General features: G+C 45.9%; 1 protein-coding gene across 11 annotated transcripts in view; it reads left to right on the forward strand.

Annotated features, from left to right (window-relative positions):
• The first annotated feature begins 648 nt into the window (after nucleotides 1–648).
• Nucleotides 649–20,465, forward strand: part of HIBCH (3-hydroxyisobutyryl-CoA hydrolase) — a 107,460-nt gene continuing 87,643 nt past the window's right edge. For 10 of the 11 annotated variants that reach the window (XM_061135617.1, XM_061135621.1, XM_061135619.1 and 7 more), the window contains exons 1-2: nucleotides 711–845; nucleotides 11,270–11,312. In XM_061135617.1, coding sequence (XP_060991600.1) covers nucleotides 811–845; nucleotides 11,270–11,312 — 78 coding nt within the window. In that variant the 5' untranslated portion in view covers nucleotides 711–810. Of the gene's footprint in view, nucleotides 846–11,269; nucleotides 11,313–20,465 lie in introns of all 11 variants that reach the window. The other variant, XM_061135611.1, reaches the window with a different exon arrangement.

The raw sequence follows: 20,465 nt of genomic DNA on the forward strand, positions 1-20,465 counted from the left end.
CGGCCCCGCCCCCGGCCCCGGCCCCGGACGCGCCCCCGGCCCCGGCTCCGCCCCGCCCCGCCCCTGGCTCCGGCCCGCCCCGCCCCGGCCCCGCCCCGCACGCCCCGGCCCGGCCCCGGCATCCCCCCGGCCCGGCCCGGCCCGGCCCCGCGTCGTCCCGCCCCCGGCTCCGCCCGGCCCCGTCCCGGCCCCGCCCCCGCCCCCGGCTCCGCCCCGCCCCGCCCCTGGCTCCGGCCCGCCCCGCCCCGGCCCCGCCCCGCACGCCCCGGCCCGGCCCCGGCATCCCCCCGGCCCGGCCCGGCCCGGCCCCGCGTCGTCCCGCCCCCGGCTCCGCCCGGCCCCGTCCCGGCCCCGCCCCCGCCCCCGGCTCCGCCCCGCCCCGCCCCTGGCTCCGGCCCGCCCCGCCCCGGCCCCGCCCCGCACGCCCCGGCCCGGCCCCGGCATCCCCCCGGCCCGGCCCGGCCCGGCCCCGCGTCGTCCCGCCCCCGGCTCCGCCCCGCCCCGGCCCCGGCCCCGGCCCTGGCTCCGGCCCGCCCCGGCCCGGCCCCGCCCCGCACGCCCCGCACGCCCCGGCCCGCCCCGGCCCGCCCCGGCCCACCTGCTTTCTCTCGGCCCATTTCCTCAGCAGTTGCTCTCGCCCTACCCCTCAGCGCGGCGCAGCGGAAAGGCCTGCTCTGGGCCTCTCTAGCCCTCTGGAGGACTTGCCGTCTGTTTCCGGAGGCGTCTGGCGGCAGTAGGCGGGTCTGACGTGAGGAGCCACGCTGAGTGGGCAGCTCAGTCAGCGCTGCTTTATGCTCCGGTGTTTTGGCAATGGGGCTGCAGGAGTTGTGCAGACTCATGTCGAGGTGAGTACGCGAGCAGCTAAGGACAGCCTCGTCACTTGCGGTTGCCCGGATGAAAAAGGTCGGGAGTGGGGACTGTCTGGCCTTGAAGTTTCGTGTCGCCTTTGGAGACGCAGCGCTCAGACCCGACTCGCCCGGATCAACCCCCCACCCACCTCCTCCGAGTCTCGCCTTACTCCTTCTAGCACCGTCTTCTCAGCATCGCCTTCGTTTTCTACCTCTCTGGCTCTTAGGCAGCCTGACCCCCGTTCCTTTCCTTCTTTAGAGTTGAGTAAGTTTGAGGGACGCGCAGAGTTTCAACTTGGAGGAATTTTATGGCATTTTTTGTGCTGCTAACAAACATTCGTGCTTTGCCAGGTATCTCTGTGCTCGTGGTGTGACTATTGTTCCGCTCTGTCGCATGATTCCAGCATTGGTATAGGTGTATGAAACTTTGAGCCGTGTGTTGCGCACACGCAGCTTGCCTTGGGGAAGTATGTGTGCAGACATGTTTAACTTTTGAAAGTACTGCCCAATGCAGCTTGAGCTCAGCTGAGAAAATCTGGTAGCATCACTGTAGAAGGGCAGTTAGGCTGCAGCAGTCCTGAGGCCGTTTGCCTGCCCCCGGTGCATTATCAGGTAGCAGCTGGGACCACTTGAAGGGAGAACCGGCTAATTAGCTTGAAAGCTGAAATTCCTGGGGTTTTTAACCTTGGCTTTTGCCATGGGGAAAAGAGATTGGAGTGGTTTTTTGATTTAAGGATAGTTACGGCTTTAGAGGGGGCTTCCTAGGTGGCTCTAGTGGTCAGAAACCCACCTGCCTATCCAGGAGACATAAGAGACCACGGGTTCCATCCCCGGATGGGGAAGAACTCCTGGAGGAGTAAATGGCAACCCACTACAGTATTCTTGCCTGGAGAATCCCACGGACAGAGAAGCCTGGCCGGCTATAGTCCATAGGGTCCGAAGAGTTGGACACGAGTAAAGAGACTTAGCACACACAGCTTTAGAGCAATGTGTCTTGTTTTGACAGGTATCCATGGGCCTAGGGGGCTTCCCATGTGCCGCTAGTGGTAAAGAACCCTCCTGCCAGTGCAGGAGACATAAGAGATGTGGGTTTGATCCCTGGGTCTGGAAGATCCCCTGGAGGTGGGCATGGCAACCCGCTCCAGTATTCTCGCCTGGAGAATCTCATGGGCAGAGGAGCCTGGTGGGCTTATGGGCCACAGGGTGGCAAAAAGTCGGACACGACTGAAAGGACAGCATGAATGCACGCGGCGGACCTGTTGTTCAGTATTTGAAAAAAAAATAGAAGAGTTGCTTTCCTTCTCCCCGTGTGTTTTTTAAAAAAAAAATTAACTTGTTTATTTTTATACCTTGAAATTAGTTGTCCCTGTGACTCTAACTAGCTCACAGAGAGACTTGGCAGATATAAAGAAAATCGGTATATGTAATCACTGCTGCTGCTTTTTTGAAGCTTTGAACAAATATCAAATTGTTTGAGAAACAAATTGGGAAGGCATATTTATTAACAAAATTAAATGACTTGGGAAAGACTTTATCATTTCCAGAGTTCAGGTTGGTTTTGTACCTCCCCGAATTGCAAGGTGCACTGATCAGGCAAGTCCCGGACCCATTTGGGGGCTTTGATCAGAGATGCGTTTTCCAGGGCTAGGCCTGGTATGGGTATTACCCTAGCAAAGCAGAGAACAGAGGCGAGTTTCATCCAGTCTATAACAATGTAGTCTACAAATGTATTAAGTTATAGAGTGCCAAAGTTTTCTGAGAGAAAGTAGGGCCTCTGTGCTGTGGTTGACATTGTTGTCCAGTCCTTAAAGTCTGGCTTCGCTTGGCTTTTCGGCCAGCGCCTTGCTTTCCTACTACCATTCTTCACTACTTATCTTGCCCTGGTGCCAATACAGCCCTTGGAATTTGTTGTCATCATTGTTCCCCAATAGAGTACCTCACTCTGAAGATAACTTTCAAGTTTGTATGACTAACCCCAATTTATCCTGAGCTCTAGTACTATTCACAACCACCTGAATGTCTTCTTTGCACTGCAGATGTACATTTGGACATAACTGCAACCCTTGTTCCACCTTTGCACTTTCAACTTCTTAGTACTACCCATCCTTTTAGATTCCTGAAGTTATCTAAGTTCTCCCACACTCCTAATCCTTATCTCTTCCTGCTGATTTGAATTTGAACACTCTTCTCATGATCTTATCATGCGTTCATTTTGTGGAAACTTGATTTGTCTCTTGTTCAGTCCCCAAAGTCATGTCTGACTCTTTGGGACCCTTTGGACTGCAGCTCACCAGACTTCCCTGTCCTTCACCATCTTCCCGAGTTTACTCAAACTCATGTCTGCTGAGTCAGTGATGCCATCCAATCAGCTCATGCTCTGTTGTCGCCTTCTCCTTCTGCCTTCAATCTTTCCCAGCATCAGGGTCTTTTCCAGTGAGTAAGCTCTTCAAATCAGGTTGCCAGAGGATTGGAGCTTCAGCTTCAGCATCAGTCTTCCAATGAATATTCAGGGTTGATTTCCTTTAAGATTGACTGGTTTGATCTCCTTGCTGTCCAAGGGTCTCTCGAAAGTCTTCTCCAGCACTACAGATCAAAAGCATCAATTCTTTGGCGCTCAGCCTTCCAACTCTCGCATCCGTACATGACTGCTGATTTATCTCTCATCTGTTTGCAATTTGAATAGATTCTGCACATGTTCAGTTCAGTTGCTCAGTCATGTCTGACTCTTTGCGACCCCATGAACCACAGCACGCTAGGCCTCCCTGTCCATCACCAACTCTCAGAGTCCACCCAAACCCATGTCCATCGAATCGGTGATGCCATCAAATCATCTCATCCTCTGTTGTCCCCTTCTCCTCCTGCCCTCAATCTTTCCCAGCATCAGGGGCCTTTCCAATGAGTCAGCTCTTCTCATCAGGTGGCCAAAGTATTGGAGTTTCAGCTTCAGCATCAGTCCTTCCAATGAACACCCAGGACTGTTCTCCTTTAGGATGGACTGCTTGGATCTCCTTGCAGTCCAAGGGACTCTCAAGAGTCTTCTCCAACACCACAGTTCAAAAGCATCAGTTCTTCTGCACTCAGCCTTCTTTATAGTCCAACTCTCACATCCATACATGACCACTGGAAAAACCATAGCCTTGACTAGACGGACCTTTGTTGGCAAAGTAACGTCTCTGCTTTTTAATATGTTGTCTAGGTTGGTCATAACTTTCCTTCCAAGGAGCAAGCGTCTTTTAATTTCATGGCTGCAATCACCATCTGCAGTGATTTTGGAGCCCAGAAAAGTCAGCCACTGTGTCCACTGTTGCCCCATCTATTTGCCATGAAGTGATGGGACTGATGCCATGATCTTAGTTTTCTTAATATTGAGCTTTCACTCTCCTCTTTCACTTTCATCAAGAGGCTCTTTAGTTCTTCCTCACTTTCTGCCATAAGGGTGGTGTCATCTGCATATCTGAGGTTATTGATATTTCTCCCGGCAATCTTGATTCCAGCTTGTGCTTCCTCCAGCCCAGCGTTTCTCATGATGTACTCTGCATATAAGTTAAATAAGCAGGGTGACAATATACAGCCTTGACGTACTCCTTTTCCTATTTGGAACCAGTCTGTTGTTCCATGTCCAGTTCTAACTGTTGCTTCCTGACCTGCATACAAATTACTCAAGAGGCAGGTCAGGTGGTCTGGTATTCCCATCTCTTTCAGAATTTTCCACAGTTTGTTGTGATCCACACAGTCAAAGGCTTTGGCATAGTCAATAAAGCAGAAATAGATGGTTTTCTGGAACTCTCTTGCTTTTTCAGTAATCCAGTGGATGTTGGCATTTTGATCTCTGGTTCCTCTGTCTTTTCTAAAACCAGCTTGAACGTCTGGAAGTTCATGGTTCACGTATTGCTGAAGCCTGGCTTGGAGAATTTTGAGCATTACTTTACTAGAGTGTGAGATGAGTGCAACTGTGTGGTAGTTTGAGCATTCTTTGGGATTGTCTTTCTTTGGGATTGGGATGAAAACTGACCTTTTCCAATCCTGTGGCCACTGCTGAGTTTTCCAAATTTGTTGGCATATTGAGTGCAGCACTTTCACAGCGTCATCTTTCAGGATTTGAAATAGCTCAACTGGAATTCCATCACCTCCACTAGCTTTGTTCATTGTGATGCTTCCTAAGGCCCACTTCGCTTCCCATTCCAGGATGTCTGGCTCTAGGTGAGTGATCACACCATCGTGATTACCTGGGTCATGAAGATCTTTTTTGTACAGTTCTTCTGTGTATTCTTGCCATCTCTTAATATCTTCTGCTTCTGTTAGGTCCCACCATTTCTGTCCTTTATTGAGCCCATCTTTGCATGAAATGTTCCCTTGGTATCTCTAATTTTCTTGAGGAGATCTCTAGTCTTTCCCATTCTATTGTTTTCCTATTTCTTTGCATTGATCACTGAGGAAGGCCTTCTTATCTCTCCTTGCTGTTCTTTGGAACTCTGCATTCAAATGGGAATATCTTTCCTTTTCTCCTTTGCTTTTTGCTTCTCTTCTTTTCACAGCTATTTGCAAGGCCTCCTCAGACAACCATTTTGCTTTTTTGCATTTCTTTTTCTTGGGGATGGTCTTAATTTCTGTCTCCTGTACAGTGTCACAAACCTCCATCCATAGTTCATCAGGCACTCTATCAGCTCTAGTCCCTTAAATCTATTTCTCACTTCCCCTGTGTAGTCATAAGGGATTTGATTTACGTCATACCTGAATGGTCTATTGGTTTTCTCCACTTTCTTCAGTGTTAGTCTGAATTTGGCAATAAGGAGTTCATGATCTGAGCCACAGTCAGCTCCCGGTCTTGCTTTTGCTGACTGTATAGAGCTTCTCCATCTTTGGCTGCAAAGAATATAATCAGTCTGATTTCGGTGTCGACCATCTGGTGATGTCCATGTGTAGAGTCTTCTCCTGTATTGTTGGAAGAGGGTGTTTGCTATGACCAGTGCGTTCTCTTGGCAGAACTCTATTAGCCTTTGTCCAGCTTCATTCTGTACTCGAGGGCCAAATTTGCCTGTTACTTCAGATGTGTCTTGATTTCCTACTTTTGCATTCCAGTCCCCTAAAATAAAAAGGACATCTTTTTTGAATGTTAGTTCTAGAAGGTCTTGTAGGTCTTCATAGAACTGTTCAGCTTCTTCAGCATTACTGGTCGGGGCATAGACTTGGATTACCGTTGTACTGAATGCTTTGCCTTGGAAACGAACAGAGATCATTCTGTCATTTTTGAGATTGCATCCAAGTACTGCATTTCAGACTCTTTTGTTGACTATGATGGCTACTCCATTTCTTCTAAGTTATTCCTGCCCACAGTAGTAGTAGTAGTCATCTGAGTTAAATTCACCCATTCCAGTCCATCTTAGTTCGCTGATTCCTAGAATGTAGATGTTCACTCTTGTCATCTCCTGTTTGACCACTTCCAATTTGCCTTGATTCATGGACCTAACATTCCAGGTTCCTATGCAATATTGCTCTTTACAGCATCGAACCCTGCTTCCATCACCAGTCCCATTCACAACTGGTTGTTGTTTTTGCTTTGGCTCCATCCCTTCATTCTTTCTGGAGTTATTTCTCCACTGATCTCCAGTAGCATATTGGGCACCTACTGACCTGGGGAGTTCCTCTTTCAGTATCCTATCATTTTGCCTTTTCATACTGTTCATGGGGTTCTCAAGGCTAGAATACTGAAGTGGTTTGCCATTCCCTTCTCCAGTGGACCACATTCTGTCAGACCTCTCCACCATGACCCGGCCATCTTGGGTGGCCCCACACGGCATGGCTTAGTCTCATTGAGTTAGACAAGACTGTGGTCCTGTGATCAGATGGGCTAGTTGTCTGTGATTGTGGTTTCAGTCTGTCTGCCCCCTGATCCCCTCTCTCCTTGCCTACCATCTTACTTGGTACATGGCTGCCATATTAATCTTACTAATGTTTACTTCAGTGCCATCCATTTCTCTGCTTAGAAGCTTTTAGAGGTTGTCCTCTTACCTCTTAAATTAAAGCTTCCCAGCGTGGGTTTCAAAGATTTGGCTCCAGTTTACTTCGTGAATTCAGCGGTACTTACTGTTCTGTTAACCGCTCCTGGGAGAAAGTATCCTAGGCACTTCTGTTATCCAGTGGCTGAACTAGACTATTTGTTCTTATTGTTTCTTACTTCAGATCCTTGAAGTCCAAGGAGATCAGATCAGAAACAGATATTTAAACAAAAGTAATAGTTATCAACTCTGGGGATCAGTGTCTTAGAGGAAAAGAAAACCGGGTTTAGAAGGCAGTGGGTGATCAGGGAGCCTCCTCAAAGAGCCTGACCCCTTAAGTTGTTAGTAATGCTCATTCCCTCCTGCATCTCCTCTGTGGTTTGCTGAACTGGGTTCTTTCGGTTTGCTTCTTGGTCTACCTCTCTTTACTTCTATGTAGTTATTTCTGAAGACTCAATACTTGATTCAGTTATGTTTTTTTCTATGCTGAAAGTGAAAGTGTTAGTCGCTCAGTCGTGTCCGACTCCCAGAGTGGACTCACACTCATGTCCATCCAGTCGGTGATGTCATCCCACCATCTCATCCTCTGTTGCCCTCGTCTCCTCCTGCCTTCAATCTTTACCGGCACCAGGGTCTTTTCCAGTGAGTTAGCTCTTTAAATCAGGTGGCCAGAGTATTGGAGCTTCAGCTTCTGCATCAGTCCTTCCATTGGAGGAAGGACCCCATCGACTGTAACCCCTTCCTGCGCTGAGTCACCAGCTCAGATGCAGGTGCTCAGATGGGAGCGGTGAGTGGTGCTGGCTGGGAGCAGCAGTGGGGCTGAGCTGGGAACTAGTGAGCGGTGGCGGGGGGTCCTCCCTGGCGGTTCAGCAGGGAGGAATCTGCCTGCCCGTGCAGGAGACGTGGGTTCGATCCTGGGCTGGGAAGATCCCCTGGAGAAGGAAATGGCAATCCACTCCAGTATTCCTGCCTGGGAAATCTCACAGACAGAGGATCCTGGTGGGCTACAGTCCATGGGGCCGCAAAGAGTCAGATGTGACTTAGCGGCTAAACAACAAGTGAGCAATAGAGAGCCCTCTGTCTCAAGGAGACAGCTTTTCAGCCCGGGGTACTGTTGCCATTGTGAAACTTAGGCCCAGGGTTTCCATAACAGTCAGTATTTCTGGAAAGGCTGGAAAACTGCATTTTTAAGTGAAATCTCTTGATTTTAAAAATCTTTGTCATTTTAAAATCCTGGTAACCATACAACACATTGGTAGGCACAGGCAGCCATCAGGCCACAGGTTTCAGCCACAACTTTCTAATGTATTCCCCATAGAGAACTGAGAGGTTTGTATGCCTCACTAATTGTCTATGCATGTAACTTGTTGATATGGCTTTAGCTAACCTTTCTTTCAAACTCTGGTCTCTTCTCCACTCACTGTTGAATATTTTTACTTATACCATTATAAACTCAAGAAATTAAAAATAGAATTCATATTTCATCCTACAAACCGGATAGTTTCCTTTCCAACCTTTTCACTACCTATTTCTCCCGATTCTCCTGGCTTGAAATCTTGGGGTCATTGTTGGCACGATTCTTTTTCTTTTCCATTGAGTTTTTACTTCATAATAACTTTGTAAATCATGCTTTTGTTTCCACAGTTGCTCTTCATCAGTTTATGTCTGAATTACTTGGCCTTGTACTTGATCTTCTATTCACATTCTACTTTGCCTGCTTCTGCTGTAATAATCTTCATTAAGCACTATTTTTATTATATGGTCATCTTGAACAGGTTCACTGAAAGTTAATTTTGTAAGCCCATGTGTGCTTTTTTTTTTGATAATCAAAAATCTAAATGATAAGCTTCTCATTCTTCTTCGTTGTTTTTAACCTTAGCATGTATCAGGATCACCTGGAGGGTTTGTTAAACATAGGTTTCTGAGCCTTTCTGCACAGTGTCTGATTCAGTAGGTGTAGGATGGGGTCAAGTATTTGCATTTCTACCATGTTCCCAGGTAAACTGATGATGTAGGCCTAGGAACCACCTTTGGAACAACTGCTACTAGCAGCAGAGTTGATAATCATGTGAAGGAAGTAAGCCTTATCAAGTGAATAAGTTAATTAACAGTAGCTGGGATGTGCATGCCACTTCCCTTCCACCAGATGGCATTCTGGTAGCCAACAGGAAGGAATCTGAAGATCATAAATTCAGAATTACTTGGAGACTGAAGATGTAGATAGACTTTTGAGTTATAAACATTAATACCAGATTTTAAATAATAGTTGAGTATAAATTGGAACATATAGAAGTAATATGATTATGTAGAATCTGGCAGGGAACTTAGTTGTACTTAAGTTCGTTTTCTATTTTGCTTTGTAGTAATTGGTCCAGAGATTTTTTTGACCTGTAAATGTGATATACAGTGCTTTGAACTGATGTTTTATAGGTTTATATTAACTTTCTTCAAAGGAAATACATTTTTTTGAGCTTCATTGATTTATTCACCTTTTCCCCTTTAGCGTGAACTTGAATTTTTCAATACTGGAATGGTGGAACAAATTTGGGTTAGTTTCCTTTAAAAAAAATTTTTTTTAAATTGAAATATAGTTGCTTTACAATGTTATGTTAGTTTCTGCTGTACGGCAAAGTGCGTCATTTGTCCGTATACATATATCTCCTCTTCTATAGATTTCCTTCCCATTTAGGTCACCGCGGATCATTGAGTGGAGTTCCCTGTGCTAAACAGTAGGTTCTCATTAGTTACCTATTTTATGTGTAGTACTGTATATGTCAGCCCCAGTCTCTCAATTCGTCCCCCTATCCCTCCTGTAACCATAATATTCTTGGCATCTGCGACTGTATTTCTATTTTGCCAATAAGTTCATCTGTACCATTTTTCTAGATTCTACATATAAGCAATGTTATATGGTACTCATTTTCATCTTTCTGACTTTCCCCCCCGTCTTTCTGACTTTTAAAAACAATTTTTTTGGCCACATCACACAGCACGTGGGATCTTAGCTTCCCAACCAGGTATGGAACCCACACCTCCTGCAGTGGAAGCCCAGAGCCTTAATCACTGGACCACCAGGGAAGTCCCAAGTGAAATAAAATTCTCTCTCATCAATAAAACTGGGACTTGAAGCCAGGCCTTGTATTTCTGTTTATTCTTTATGCTACAGGTAGTCCTTCAATTATTACATAAAACTTGCCAGTCTGGAAGCGTTAGCCTTGAAGTGACATTTGGGTACTGGCCATTAAGGAATTCTGGAGAAGGAAATGGCAACCCAATCCAGTATTCTTGCCTGGGAAGTCTCATGGACAGAGAGGCCTGGTGGGCTACAGCCCATGGGGTCGCAAAGAGTCAGACATGACTTAGTGACTAAACAACAACATTAAGGAATTCAGAGTTATTCTGGGGGACTTCCCTATGGGCAAGTGGCTAAGACTCCTGGGTTCCCAATGCAGGAGGCCTGGATTTGATTCCTGATGAGGAAACTAGCTCCCACATGCCTCAACTAAGAACTGGCACAGCCAAATAAATATTAACCAAATAAAAAGGAGTTCAGTGTTATTCTGGATCTAAAGAAATTAGCACTTAATTTTTTTGATACTTAATTTTTCTTTCTGGAAGTTTTTGAATTAAGTTGAAAAAAGTTTTAGAAATTGTGCTTTAGGGTAAGTATAGTTCAGATTTTAAAAGTCTATGTGAAATTTATTTTAGAAATACTTCTAAAGCTAGAATCTGTCACTTCAGGTTAATTTTTATGAAGTATTGATTTTAATGACAACTTGTCTGCACTTTGGAATCATTGAGGAGGAGCTTCAAACAAAATATGTGTCCTATTTTGTTGTGTTAGGACACACAATGTCTGTACCCTACCATAGTTTTCAGAATGTCCTATGCTTGGGATCACAATGTATAGCCTTTTCAGATCGACTGCTTTTGCTTAGCAGTGTATATTTAAGGCTCCTCTCTATTTTTTTTTTTTTTTTTATGGAGTAGTGTTTCTTTTTATTGCTGAATAGTATTTCATTGTGTATATATACCACCATTTGTTTATCCATTCAGCTATTGAAGGACCTCTTTGTTACATCCACATTTTGACTAGTATGAATAAAGCCATCATCAACATTCACATGTAGGTGGACGTAAGTTTTCAGCTCATTTGGGTAAATACCAAGGAGTGCAATAGCTGGGTCATATGATAAGGGTATGCTTAGTTTTTTATGAAACCACCAAACTTTCTTTAAAGTGGCTGTATTGTTTTGTGTTCATACCACAATGACTGAGAATTAAACTTTTTTTTTAAACTTTTTGTTCTTTTTGTTTAAACTTTTGTTCAAAGAAGCTAAAGCAAGCAAAAGGGAATGTAGTATTTATACGTTGAAACATGACTACCCACATTACTGTGTTCATTGTATTCTACATTTGTTTCAGGTTTAATTCATACAAAAGGACTAATATCATACTGCAACATTTGGTAAGTTTGGACTTTGTTTTGCTGGCATTATTAGATTATGATGGGTAATTTAAAATGTCATTGTTAAGGAAGTAGAGAAATACTGGCAGATGTTGTTGACCATGATACACTGTGGTTTCCAATTTTATAGTGTCAAATTTGACACATATAACTTGTAGGAGGTGGCCTAAGGTTATAGGTAAGAGGATGAATCTTCAGGTCAGAATGCTTAGGTTTAAATAATGGGTGTACTACTTAATCTTGGGCAGATTACTTGATCTCTCTCAGCCTCCTTTATCGATATTTTAAAAAGAGGGATATTAGTATTCACCTTAGAGTGCTTATGAATAATAAATAATTCATTAAAAAATCTAACACTGCTTGGCATATGATAATCATTTAATACATGTTACCTACTATTGTACCAATAGTACCCTTCCAGAGCTTAGATGGTCTTAGTTTATCATGTTGTAAGGAAGAAATGATTTTTATTCATTTTTCTATATCTCCACTATAGACTGAATCTGTCCCCCCAAATTCATATGTTGAAATCTAATTGCCAATGTGTTGATATTTGGAGATGGGGCCTTTAAGAGGTGGTTAGGTCAGGAAGGCCGAGCTCTCATGAGAGAATCAGTACCTTTATAAAGGAAACACCAGAGAGCTCTCTCCACCCTTCTGCCTTCTGAGGGAGGATGCAGCGAGAACTGGGAAGTGAGACCTCACCAGACACTGAATCTGCAGGCGTCTGGATCTTGACTTCCCAGCCTCCAGAGTTGTGAGAATCAAATGCAGTATAAGCTATGCAGTCTATGGTATTTTTGTTATAGCAGCCTGAATGGGCTAAGGCACCCTCATACAACCCGACAAGCACCTTGCAACATAAAAATGACAAGTCACTCTGATGTAGCACTTATGGTATGCCAGGTGCTATTCAAAGTACTGATACTTATTGTTAATAGTTCAGTTGATTCTCATAGTCTTATGGGATAGATAACTATAGATCTGTCATCTGAAGTTCTGAAACCTCAGAATCAGACGTTTGTGGATATTTGTGGTAAATGCATTTGGTGGCTGTCTTGCTGTTCACGCTGTCCCCAGTGACCGCGAAACCCAGGGTATGCAAGGCACAAGCTAAGCGACTGGAAAGAGACTCAAGGAGCCATAGGAACTGCAGACACATTTATTCTCTCCTGGCTGGCTCGGAAGCCATAACACGGCCTCTCTTCTGGCTGATGCAGCAGCTGTAGCAGCAGCCGTAACATAACCAGAATGCAGCTGTGACACAGCCATAGCGTAACCTCTTATAACATAACCGTGACATCGCTCCAGTGTAGCCCCGATGCAGCAGCAGCAGCTGGGGCTTTCATGGTGAAGCTCATGCAGGTGCACGGCACACACTAGCCTGTGGCCGAGCGAGTACCTCATGATGCGCATGCGCGGTACCGTAAGCAACCTCAGCTGCTACACACCGTGCAAAGTCATTGTCCACGGGACATGGGGCGAGAGGGCCGGACTCGTGCCATCTTGCTAATTTCTCCACATTCCACCCCTTCAGGCTATAGTCTATGGGGTCGCAAGAGTTGGACATGACTTGGCGACTAAACCACATTTACCCCTTCAGGGTCTCTCACCTCACCATCTATGCACAGTCCATCTTCCGCGATATTCCCTTGGCAAGTAATGCTGATCTTTGAAGTTACATCTCCCAACAGCAGTAGCTATAACAGCAGTTAATCCCCAAAATAAGAAATCCAGTGCCAGGTATCACCTGGAACTCATGTTGCAGTCCTTGCCCTCATGGGGTGCCTTTTACTTCCATGGCCGAGTCCAGTCCACCATCTGTCCTGGTGAGATTTCAGGAAAGCCTCCAGGAGCAACTCTACCCCTGCTGGGTTTTTTTTTTTTTATTAAGGATCCACAAACCTCCCCCGCAGGCGCCAGGCCCACCCCTTCTAGGAGGGGTTTTTTTTGTGTGGTATTCATGGATCACCCACATGATTCCAGATGCTTTCACACTGTTCTAAATCTGCAAGAGAATCAGAGGTTAGTAGCATATCACAGACACAGCCTTTACAGTACACTGTCCTACTAAACCTACATCACAGGACCCAGCCTTTACAGTATACTCATCACAGATGCAGCCTTTGCAGCCCAATCCACATCACAGACACAGCCTTTGCAGTACACTGTTCTAAACCTACATCACAGGACCCAGCCTTTACTGTATACTCATCACAGGACACAGCCTTTGCAGCCCAATCCACATCACAGACACAGCCTCTGCAGCACACTGTTCTGAATCTACATCACTTGGCCGTCACAGCCATCAGTGAGGCACTAGGAACGGGAAACTGCTCTGGCTTGCCATAAACAAGGCTGCACTCAGCACCAGTGTCACCCAGGGCCATTACCCTTTGTATACCAGCTAGTGACCAGTGAATTGCAAGTTCTCCTTGGGGCCTCCAGTCCCTGTTTGGGCTCGGGAGGGTGCCTTGATCTGAGCCCTATTCACAGTGAAAAAGGGCATCATCTAAAGGAACATCCTGGGTGCCACGTAATCTTCTAACCGAACCACCTATTTCTCTTGCTTCCCGAACTTGGTCAACTGCTCCTTCAGTCTCAGTTGCCTCCATAGCTCTCTAGGAGCAGAGCTTTGGGCTGTCTGTCAGTTTTATTTTTGTCAACTCCTGCTGCCAGCAAATCAGCCCACATTTGCATTCTTATCACCTGGGTGGGGCTGTTACTAGCTTGAGCCCCCTTCAGGGTCTTCACACTTCTGATCCCCCGTGCCTGGGGCCATCCCTATTTCTCCCAAGCTAGCCACCATCGAGGTCACCGCACAGATGGGACGGCCCACATAGGGCACAAGAATAGCAGACCGGGATCCAAAGTGGTAGATGGGGCATTGTTCAAAATGGCATCTCGAATGCCGCCAGTAAAATGCTCATCATCTAGGCCTCGGCATTTGGGTTAGATATCTACTGCTGCATGCCCAGTTCTCTCGCCACTTGGGTCGACTCGGGATCGGTATGCCTCTTAGAGTGTCCGGGACCTCGCCCATGTTCGACCACAGGGTACAGATGGCACATTAATCCCATTCCATCAGGGTGTGTGTTTTGTTAGGTGCACTCTGCATGAGTCACCTAGCATTCTGTAACCTTTGTCTCAACGAGGGGTGAATGGTTATAGATGCCAGTCTTTCTACCTTGTGCCCAGAACACAAGATGCCATCTACCCTGGTATCCCAGAGTTGCAAAAGCCATACTGCCAAGGGTTCCCTGTGCATTTGCTGAAACTGCGTACCCAAGTCAACCAACTTCACCTGAGTACATGGTGGACACCTCATTAACTCAGTCACGTTGGGGCCCGCTTGAGGATGTCCCCCCGCCCCTAGGTCACAGGCTGCTCATGTTCATCTTCTGCTGCACAGCGGGCCTCGCTGCCGAGCGGGGACCCGCAGTCTCATGGCCTTCATCATCACTGTCACTTACCGCCTCACTGTCAGAGATGCTGGGTTCCCCAGGGCCACGGGGTTCTTGCTCCGACACCAGTACATGCTACTCCAGTTCGTCCAAGCATCTCTGCACATTGCACTCCAGTGTGGCATCACGGAGAGCACCATCCGTATTTGCCTTCAAGGCAGCCGGGGAGATCCGCCGTTCGGTGCCAGTGGCGGTCCGTGCCACCTTATCCAGCAGACGGGAACTCACCGCCTGTTACACCTTTTCAGTGCTATCCAGTGAACGTCCACCACTTCGCAGTCTTCCACCAGAGCCCACGCCAGGAGGATCGCAGCCACACAGTACCACGTGCTGTGGGGTGGCCACTGGCTTCCTCCATCCAGTGGAGCCTCAGGTTCTTCTCCCTTCTGAGTATCCTGCTGCCTCTTCTGTGGAGCCTCAGACCCCTCTTCCTGCTGGGTATCCTGCCAATTACACCAGTTGTATTGCTCTTCATCCTGTTCCTGACACCAGTTGTCTTGCTGTTCACACTGTCCCCACTGTCCGCTGAACCCAGGCTAGGCAAGGCATGAGCTGAGAGGCTGGAGGGAGACTCGAGGAGCTGTGGGAACTGCAGACAAGCTTATTCTCTCCTGGCCAGCACGGCGGCCATCACACAGCCTCTCTCCTGGCTGATGCAGCCACTGTAGCAGCCACAGCATAACCATGATGTAACCGTAGCAGACTCACATAACATAATCATGACGTTGCTGCATCGTAGCCCCGGTGCAGCGGCAGCCAGGGCTTTCATGGTGAAGCTCATACAGGTTACCGCACACGCTAGCCTGCAACCAAGCGAGTACCTTGTGAGGTGCATGCACAGTGTTGGAAGTGATCTCAGCCGTTACACAGGCACACAGTCATTGTTTGCAGGACACGGACGAGAGGGTGTGTGAGCAGGGCGTGAGAGAGCCGGACTGGTGCCATCGTGTTCGTTTCCCCACAGTGGCAAAATCCGACTGGAACATACTTCTGGAACTCTTTGTCTTTATCCTAACTAGTGTAAATATTCATTTGGTTTGGCGCAGAAGTAGTAAAGCATTTGGTTACAGTGTACTGACCCAGACTCTAAGTGATATGTACTTTTACTTTTCCAAAGTCTAGAAAATTTTCTAAATTTTGAAATGCATCTGGACCCAAGGAGTTTTGATAAACAGACTGTGGTCTTATCTCTGTTTATTGGATCAGAATCAGAGGGACAGAGAGGCTAAGTAGTGTGCCCCAGTATCCACACCTCATAAGTAGGAGATGGGATTTGAATCCAGGCTATCTGGCTCCATGGACTGCCTACTGCACTTTATAGCCTGTGGCAGACTGGGTACAGAGTCACCACTGCAGCGTGTTTCTCCATCCAGCCTAAGTGGAGATGGGCATGTGAAAACTGGAAAGTCTCACCCTTGCTTATTTAAGTCAGCTGACTTACACAGAGGCTGAGGAGTTCCCTGGAAAAACAATTTAGGACAATGTTATTTTTCATATTTAGATTCTTATTTAGATACGCACACAAGTGGAATACCCACTTCCTGTATTCTTGCCTGGAGAATTCCATGGACAGAGGAGCCTGGTGGGCTACAGTCCAGGGGGATGCAAGAGTCAGACACGACTTAGTGACTAAACCACCACCACAAGTGGAATAGAAAGACGTGGCAATCCAAATGTCTTGGGATTGTGTGACCTGGGGTATAAATCACTTTGAGCAAAGGAATGTAAACTGGACTCTCATCAAGGCCTGAGGGCTGAATGGTTCTAGGTACCAGTGATGGTTTTTACATGTCCTCAGATCTGGGGAAAGAGGAGCTTCCCAGGTGGCACAGTGGTAAAGAATTTGCCTGCCAGTGCAGGAGACATGAGTTTGATCCCTGGGTCGGGAAGATCCCCTGGAGAAGGGAATGGCAGCCACTCCAGCATTCTTGCCTGGAAAATCACGTGGACAGAGGAGTCTCGTAGGCTGTTGCCCGTGGAGTCGCACAGTTCACGTGACTGAGCACATACGCACACAGAAATAGGGAAACTGTATCCCAGGAAGTCCTTCTGTGACCCTTCTCATGACCTCAGGGCTGAGCGCCCTTTTGACTTCGTAGTGGAATGATGGAAATATGTCACTGATGGCAGAACTTTAGGCAGAGTTATGAGAAATGGATAGAACTGACTCGTGTTAATAGTGTGACATTCCTTTTGACCCTTCAGAAATATTATATAGACCTTACCTCCCTCCTGAGAAATCTGTACGCAGTTCAAGAAGCAACAGTTAGAACTGGACATGGAACAACAGACTGGTTCCAAATTGGGAAAGGAGTACATCAAGGCTGTATATTGTCACCCTGCTTATTTAACTTACATGCAGAGTACATCATGCGAAATGCTGGGCTGGATGAAGCACAAACTGGAATCAAGATTGCCAGAAGAAATGTTAATAACCTCAGATTATGATGACACCACACTTACCGGCAGAAAGTGAAGAAGAACTAAAGAGCCTCTTGATGAAAGTGAAAGAGGAGAGTGAAAAATCTGGCTTAAAACTCAACACTCAAAAAACAAAGACCATGGCATCCGGTCCCATCACTTCCTGGCAAATAGATGGGGAAACAATGGAAATAGTCACAGATTTTATTTTCTTAGGCTTCAGAATCACTGCAGATGGTGACTGCAGCCATGAAATTAAAAGACGCTTGCTCCTTGAAAGGAAAGCGATGACCAACATAGACAGCAAAGCAGAGACATTACTTTGCTGACAGAGGTCCTTCTAGTCAAAGCTTTGGTTTTTCCAGTAGTCATGTATGGGTGTGAGAGTTGGACCATAAAGAAAGCTCAGCACTGAAGAATTGATTCTTTTGAACTGTGGTGTTGGAGGAGACTCTTGAGAGTCCCTTGGACTGCAAGATCAAACCAGTCAATCCTAAAGGAAATCAGTCCTGAATGTTCATTGGAAGGACTGATGCTGAAACTCCAATACTTTGGCCACCTGATGCGACGAATTAACTCATTTGAAAAGACCCTGATGCTGGGAAAGATTGAAAGCAGGAGGAGAAGGGGATGACAGAGGATGAGATGATTGGATGGCATTACCGGCTCAATGGACCTGAGTTTGAGCAAGCCCCAGGAGTTGCCGATGGACAGGGAAGTCTGGCATGCTACAGTCCATGGGGTCGCAAAGAGTCAGACACGACTGAGCGACTGAACTGAGCCTGGAAAGAAGGTCAAGGTTCTGCATCTCTGCAGATGGGGTTTGTCAAGCTAATGCAAGCCAGTGGGACCTATTAATGAGGTCTTATTTATGTTCATAGGCTGAATGAGTGTTCATAATGTTATATTTAAAACTCATATACAGGATTTAATTTAAAATGCAGAAGCTCATTTTTTTTCCACATGAGTTTGACCTGGACATGGAAAAAATTTTTTCCTTCAGAAAGTAGTTCTTTTCAGTATGAAGTCATGCTGGTTGGACTGCATGAATTGATACTGCATATATCACTTTCATGACAGCAATCATTTTTGTATTCTGTATGTCCAAATGATCTAGAATCAGTATCAACCAATTTATAATCTATGCCTCTTGAAAAGATATACATTAAATGTTTGCTTTGTAAGCAGTTAAGAACGTTATTATGAAAAAGACAATTCCTGACTTCAGAAATGAATAATCTAATGAAAGAGGTATAAATATGTACTAATAATGTATTGTAAAAAAAACATTTATTTTGATCTGAGCCTTGAAGCTTGGTTAGGGTTTCGAGAGAGTAGAGATGGGAAGTGGTGACAGTTTACGGAACACTTTAGTAACACTAAAGGATGATTTTGTTCTCTATCTTAAGGTGATTTCTATTACAAACGCAGAAATTGAGGTTCTGAGATGAACTTATCTGAGGGTGTATAGTCGTGAGTGGCGAAACTAATGTTTGAGGTCATCTGACTCCAAAATCTGTTTTCTTTCTGTTACACAATAGATTCATTCCTGTGCAAAGAACTGTGAGATAGGAGAGTGGAGATCACACTCAGGGCTCTCTCTGTACCCTTGGTAAGGAGTGCTGTGGGTCTAGAGAATTTACCCGGAGTCAAATGTGGAAAGACTTGATTACAGAGAACGAGAGTCAGAAATGAAATTCCCCACCCCGAGATCTGGGTTGTATGTGAATTCCATTTCTGACTCTCGTTCTCTGTAATCTTTCCTAGTATGAGAAATTTCTCTTCATAGGAAACCTTTTCTAGGTTTTAGCTAAAAGTTAATGATATTTTTGGAAAAGAGCTTTTTTTCTGCAGAATTAACATATACATAAAAGACACTAATACTGAGGACTTCATCTTTTCCCCTTCCTCCCTTTTGCATGAATGTTTTTGATTAATGCACCAATAGTTGTTTTCAGGTTTTAAGAAGGCCATGAACTTTTCAGAAAGGAAAAAGGATTCTTTGTTAATTTTATCATTCTAGTGGCTTTTAACAGAAGATTTTGTAATATTCTTTGAAGTTTGACCCTGTGTAAATGTCCTGCAGAAATACTTCACCTAAGTGCTGGAAAGTCCATGCTTAACGATATTCCTACATCACTGTAATAGCAACAGTAAAAAATTAGACACAGTGCTGGTCAGTAGGGGACTGACTAAATCAATATCAAGAATGAACAGCTGTTAAAAATAAGTGGGTAGCATGAGTGTGCAATTGGCAAAATGCATACTAAGAAATATTATAGGTTAAATGCTCTTCTCCCTCCCCCGCAACAAACTGTAGAGAAAACAAAGGAATGGAGGCTGAACCTGAGATTTTAAGACTCAAAAGATACACCCACTTTTAAAAAATGAACAGATGACGTTTATGGATGTATATTTTGTATTTGTCATAAAAACCAAGGCAGTTACTTTTGAAGGGAAGGAGGAGTCTATGATCGGGCTGGGGCAAGTGAAGCTGGCTAGATAACAGAGTTTGGGATAGGTTATAGTCTGGTAACTAGTAGTTAGCCTGTTCACGTTCCATGGATGCTGGGAAAAGATATGAAACTCTTGAGTTAGAGATGGAGAACATCATTATTAGTGACCAAACAAGCAGCATTGAGCTTCAGGTTAGTTATGGTTCCCCTTGCTCCCCAAGCCCCACGGGTGGGAAAAGGCCCAAATGAATGAGTTCATATGCAGTGAGTTGCATTACAAGACAGTGCTACTGAATTTGGGGGGAACCTGCCAGTCTGTAGCATGCTGTAAGCAAGCTACTGTCTGTCCCAGAGGGACACTTTACCTTTTCTTCAAAGTTTCTCACAGCAAATACAAATCTGAAAAATGACCCAGGAGCAGAGCAGTCAGGCCCTTGTATATATGACATATACAGCAGTAACGTGCAGGGAAACCTCAGAACCTGTGGTGGGTGGCTTCTCCCAACAGCCCGTCAGGTCACTGCAGATGCAGTTAGTTAAAATGAGGTCATGCCGGAGGAGGAATTACTGGAGTAATGCAGTATCACTTGTTCCGTCGCTAAGTCATGTCCGACTCTGCGACCCCGTGGACTGCCGCACGCCAGGCTCCTCTGTCCTCCGCTTGTCCTTATAGAAAGGGAAAAGTTGGAGATACACACAGGAGAGTGCCGTGTGAATATTGGAGTTATGCTGTGACAAGCCGGGGAATTATCAGAAGCTGGGAGAGAGGCCTAGAACAGGTCCTTGCCTAGTGACTTCAGAGGAGGTTTGGT

Source organism: Dama dama, chromosome 33, assembly GCF_033118175.1.
Source record: "Dama dama isolate Ldn47 chromosome 33, ASM3311817v1, whole genome shotgun sequence".
In the NCBI taxonomy this organism is placed as follows: domain Eukaryota; kingdom Metazoa; phylum Chordata; class Mammalia; order Artiodactyla; family Cervidae; genus Dama; species Dama dama.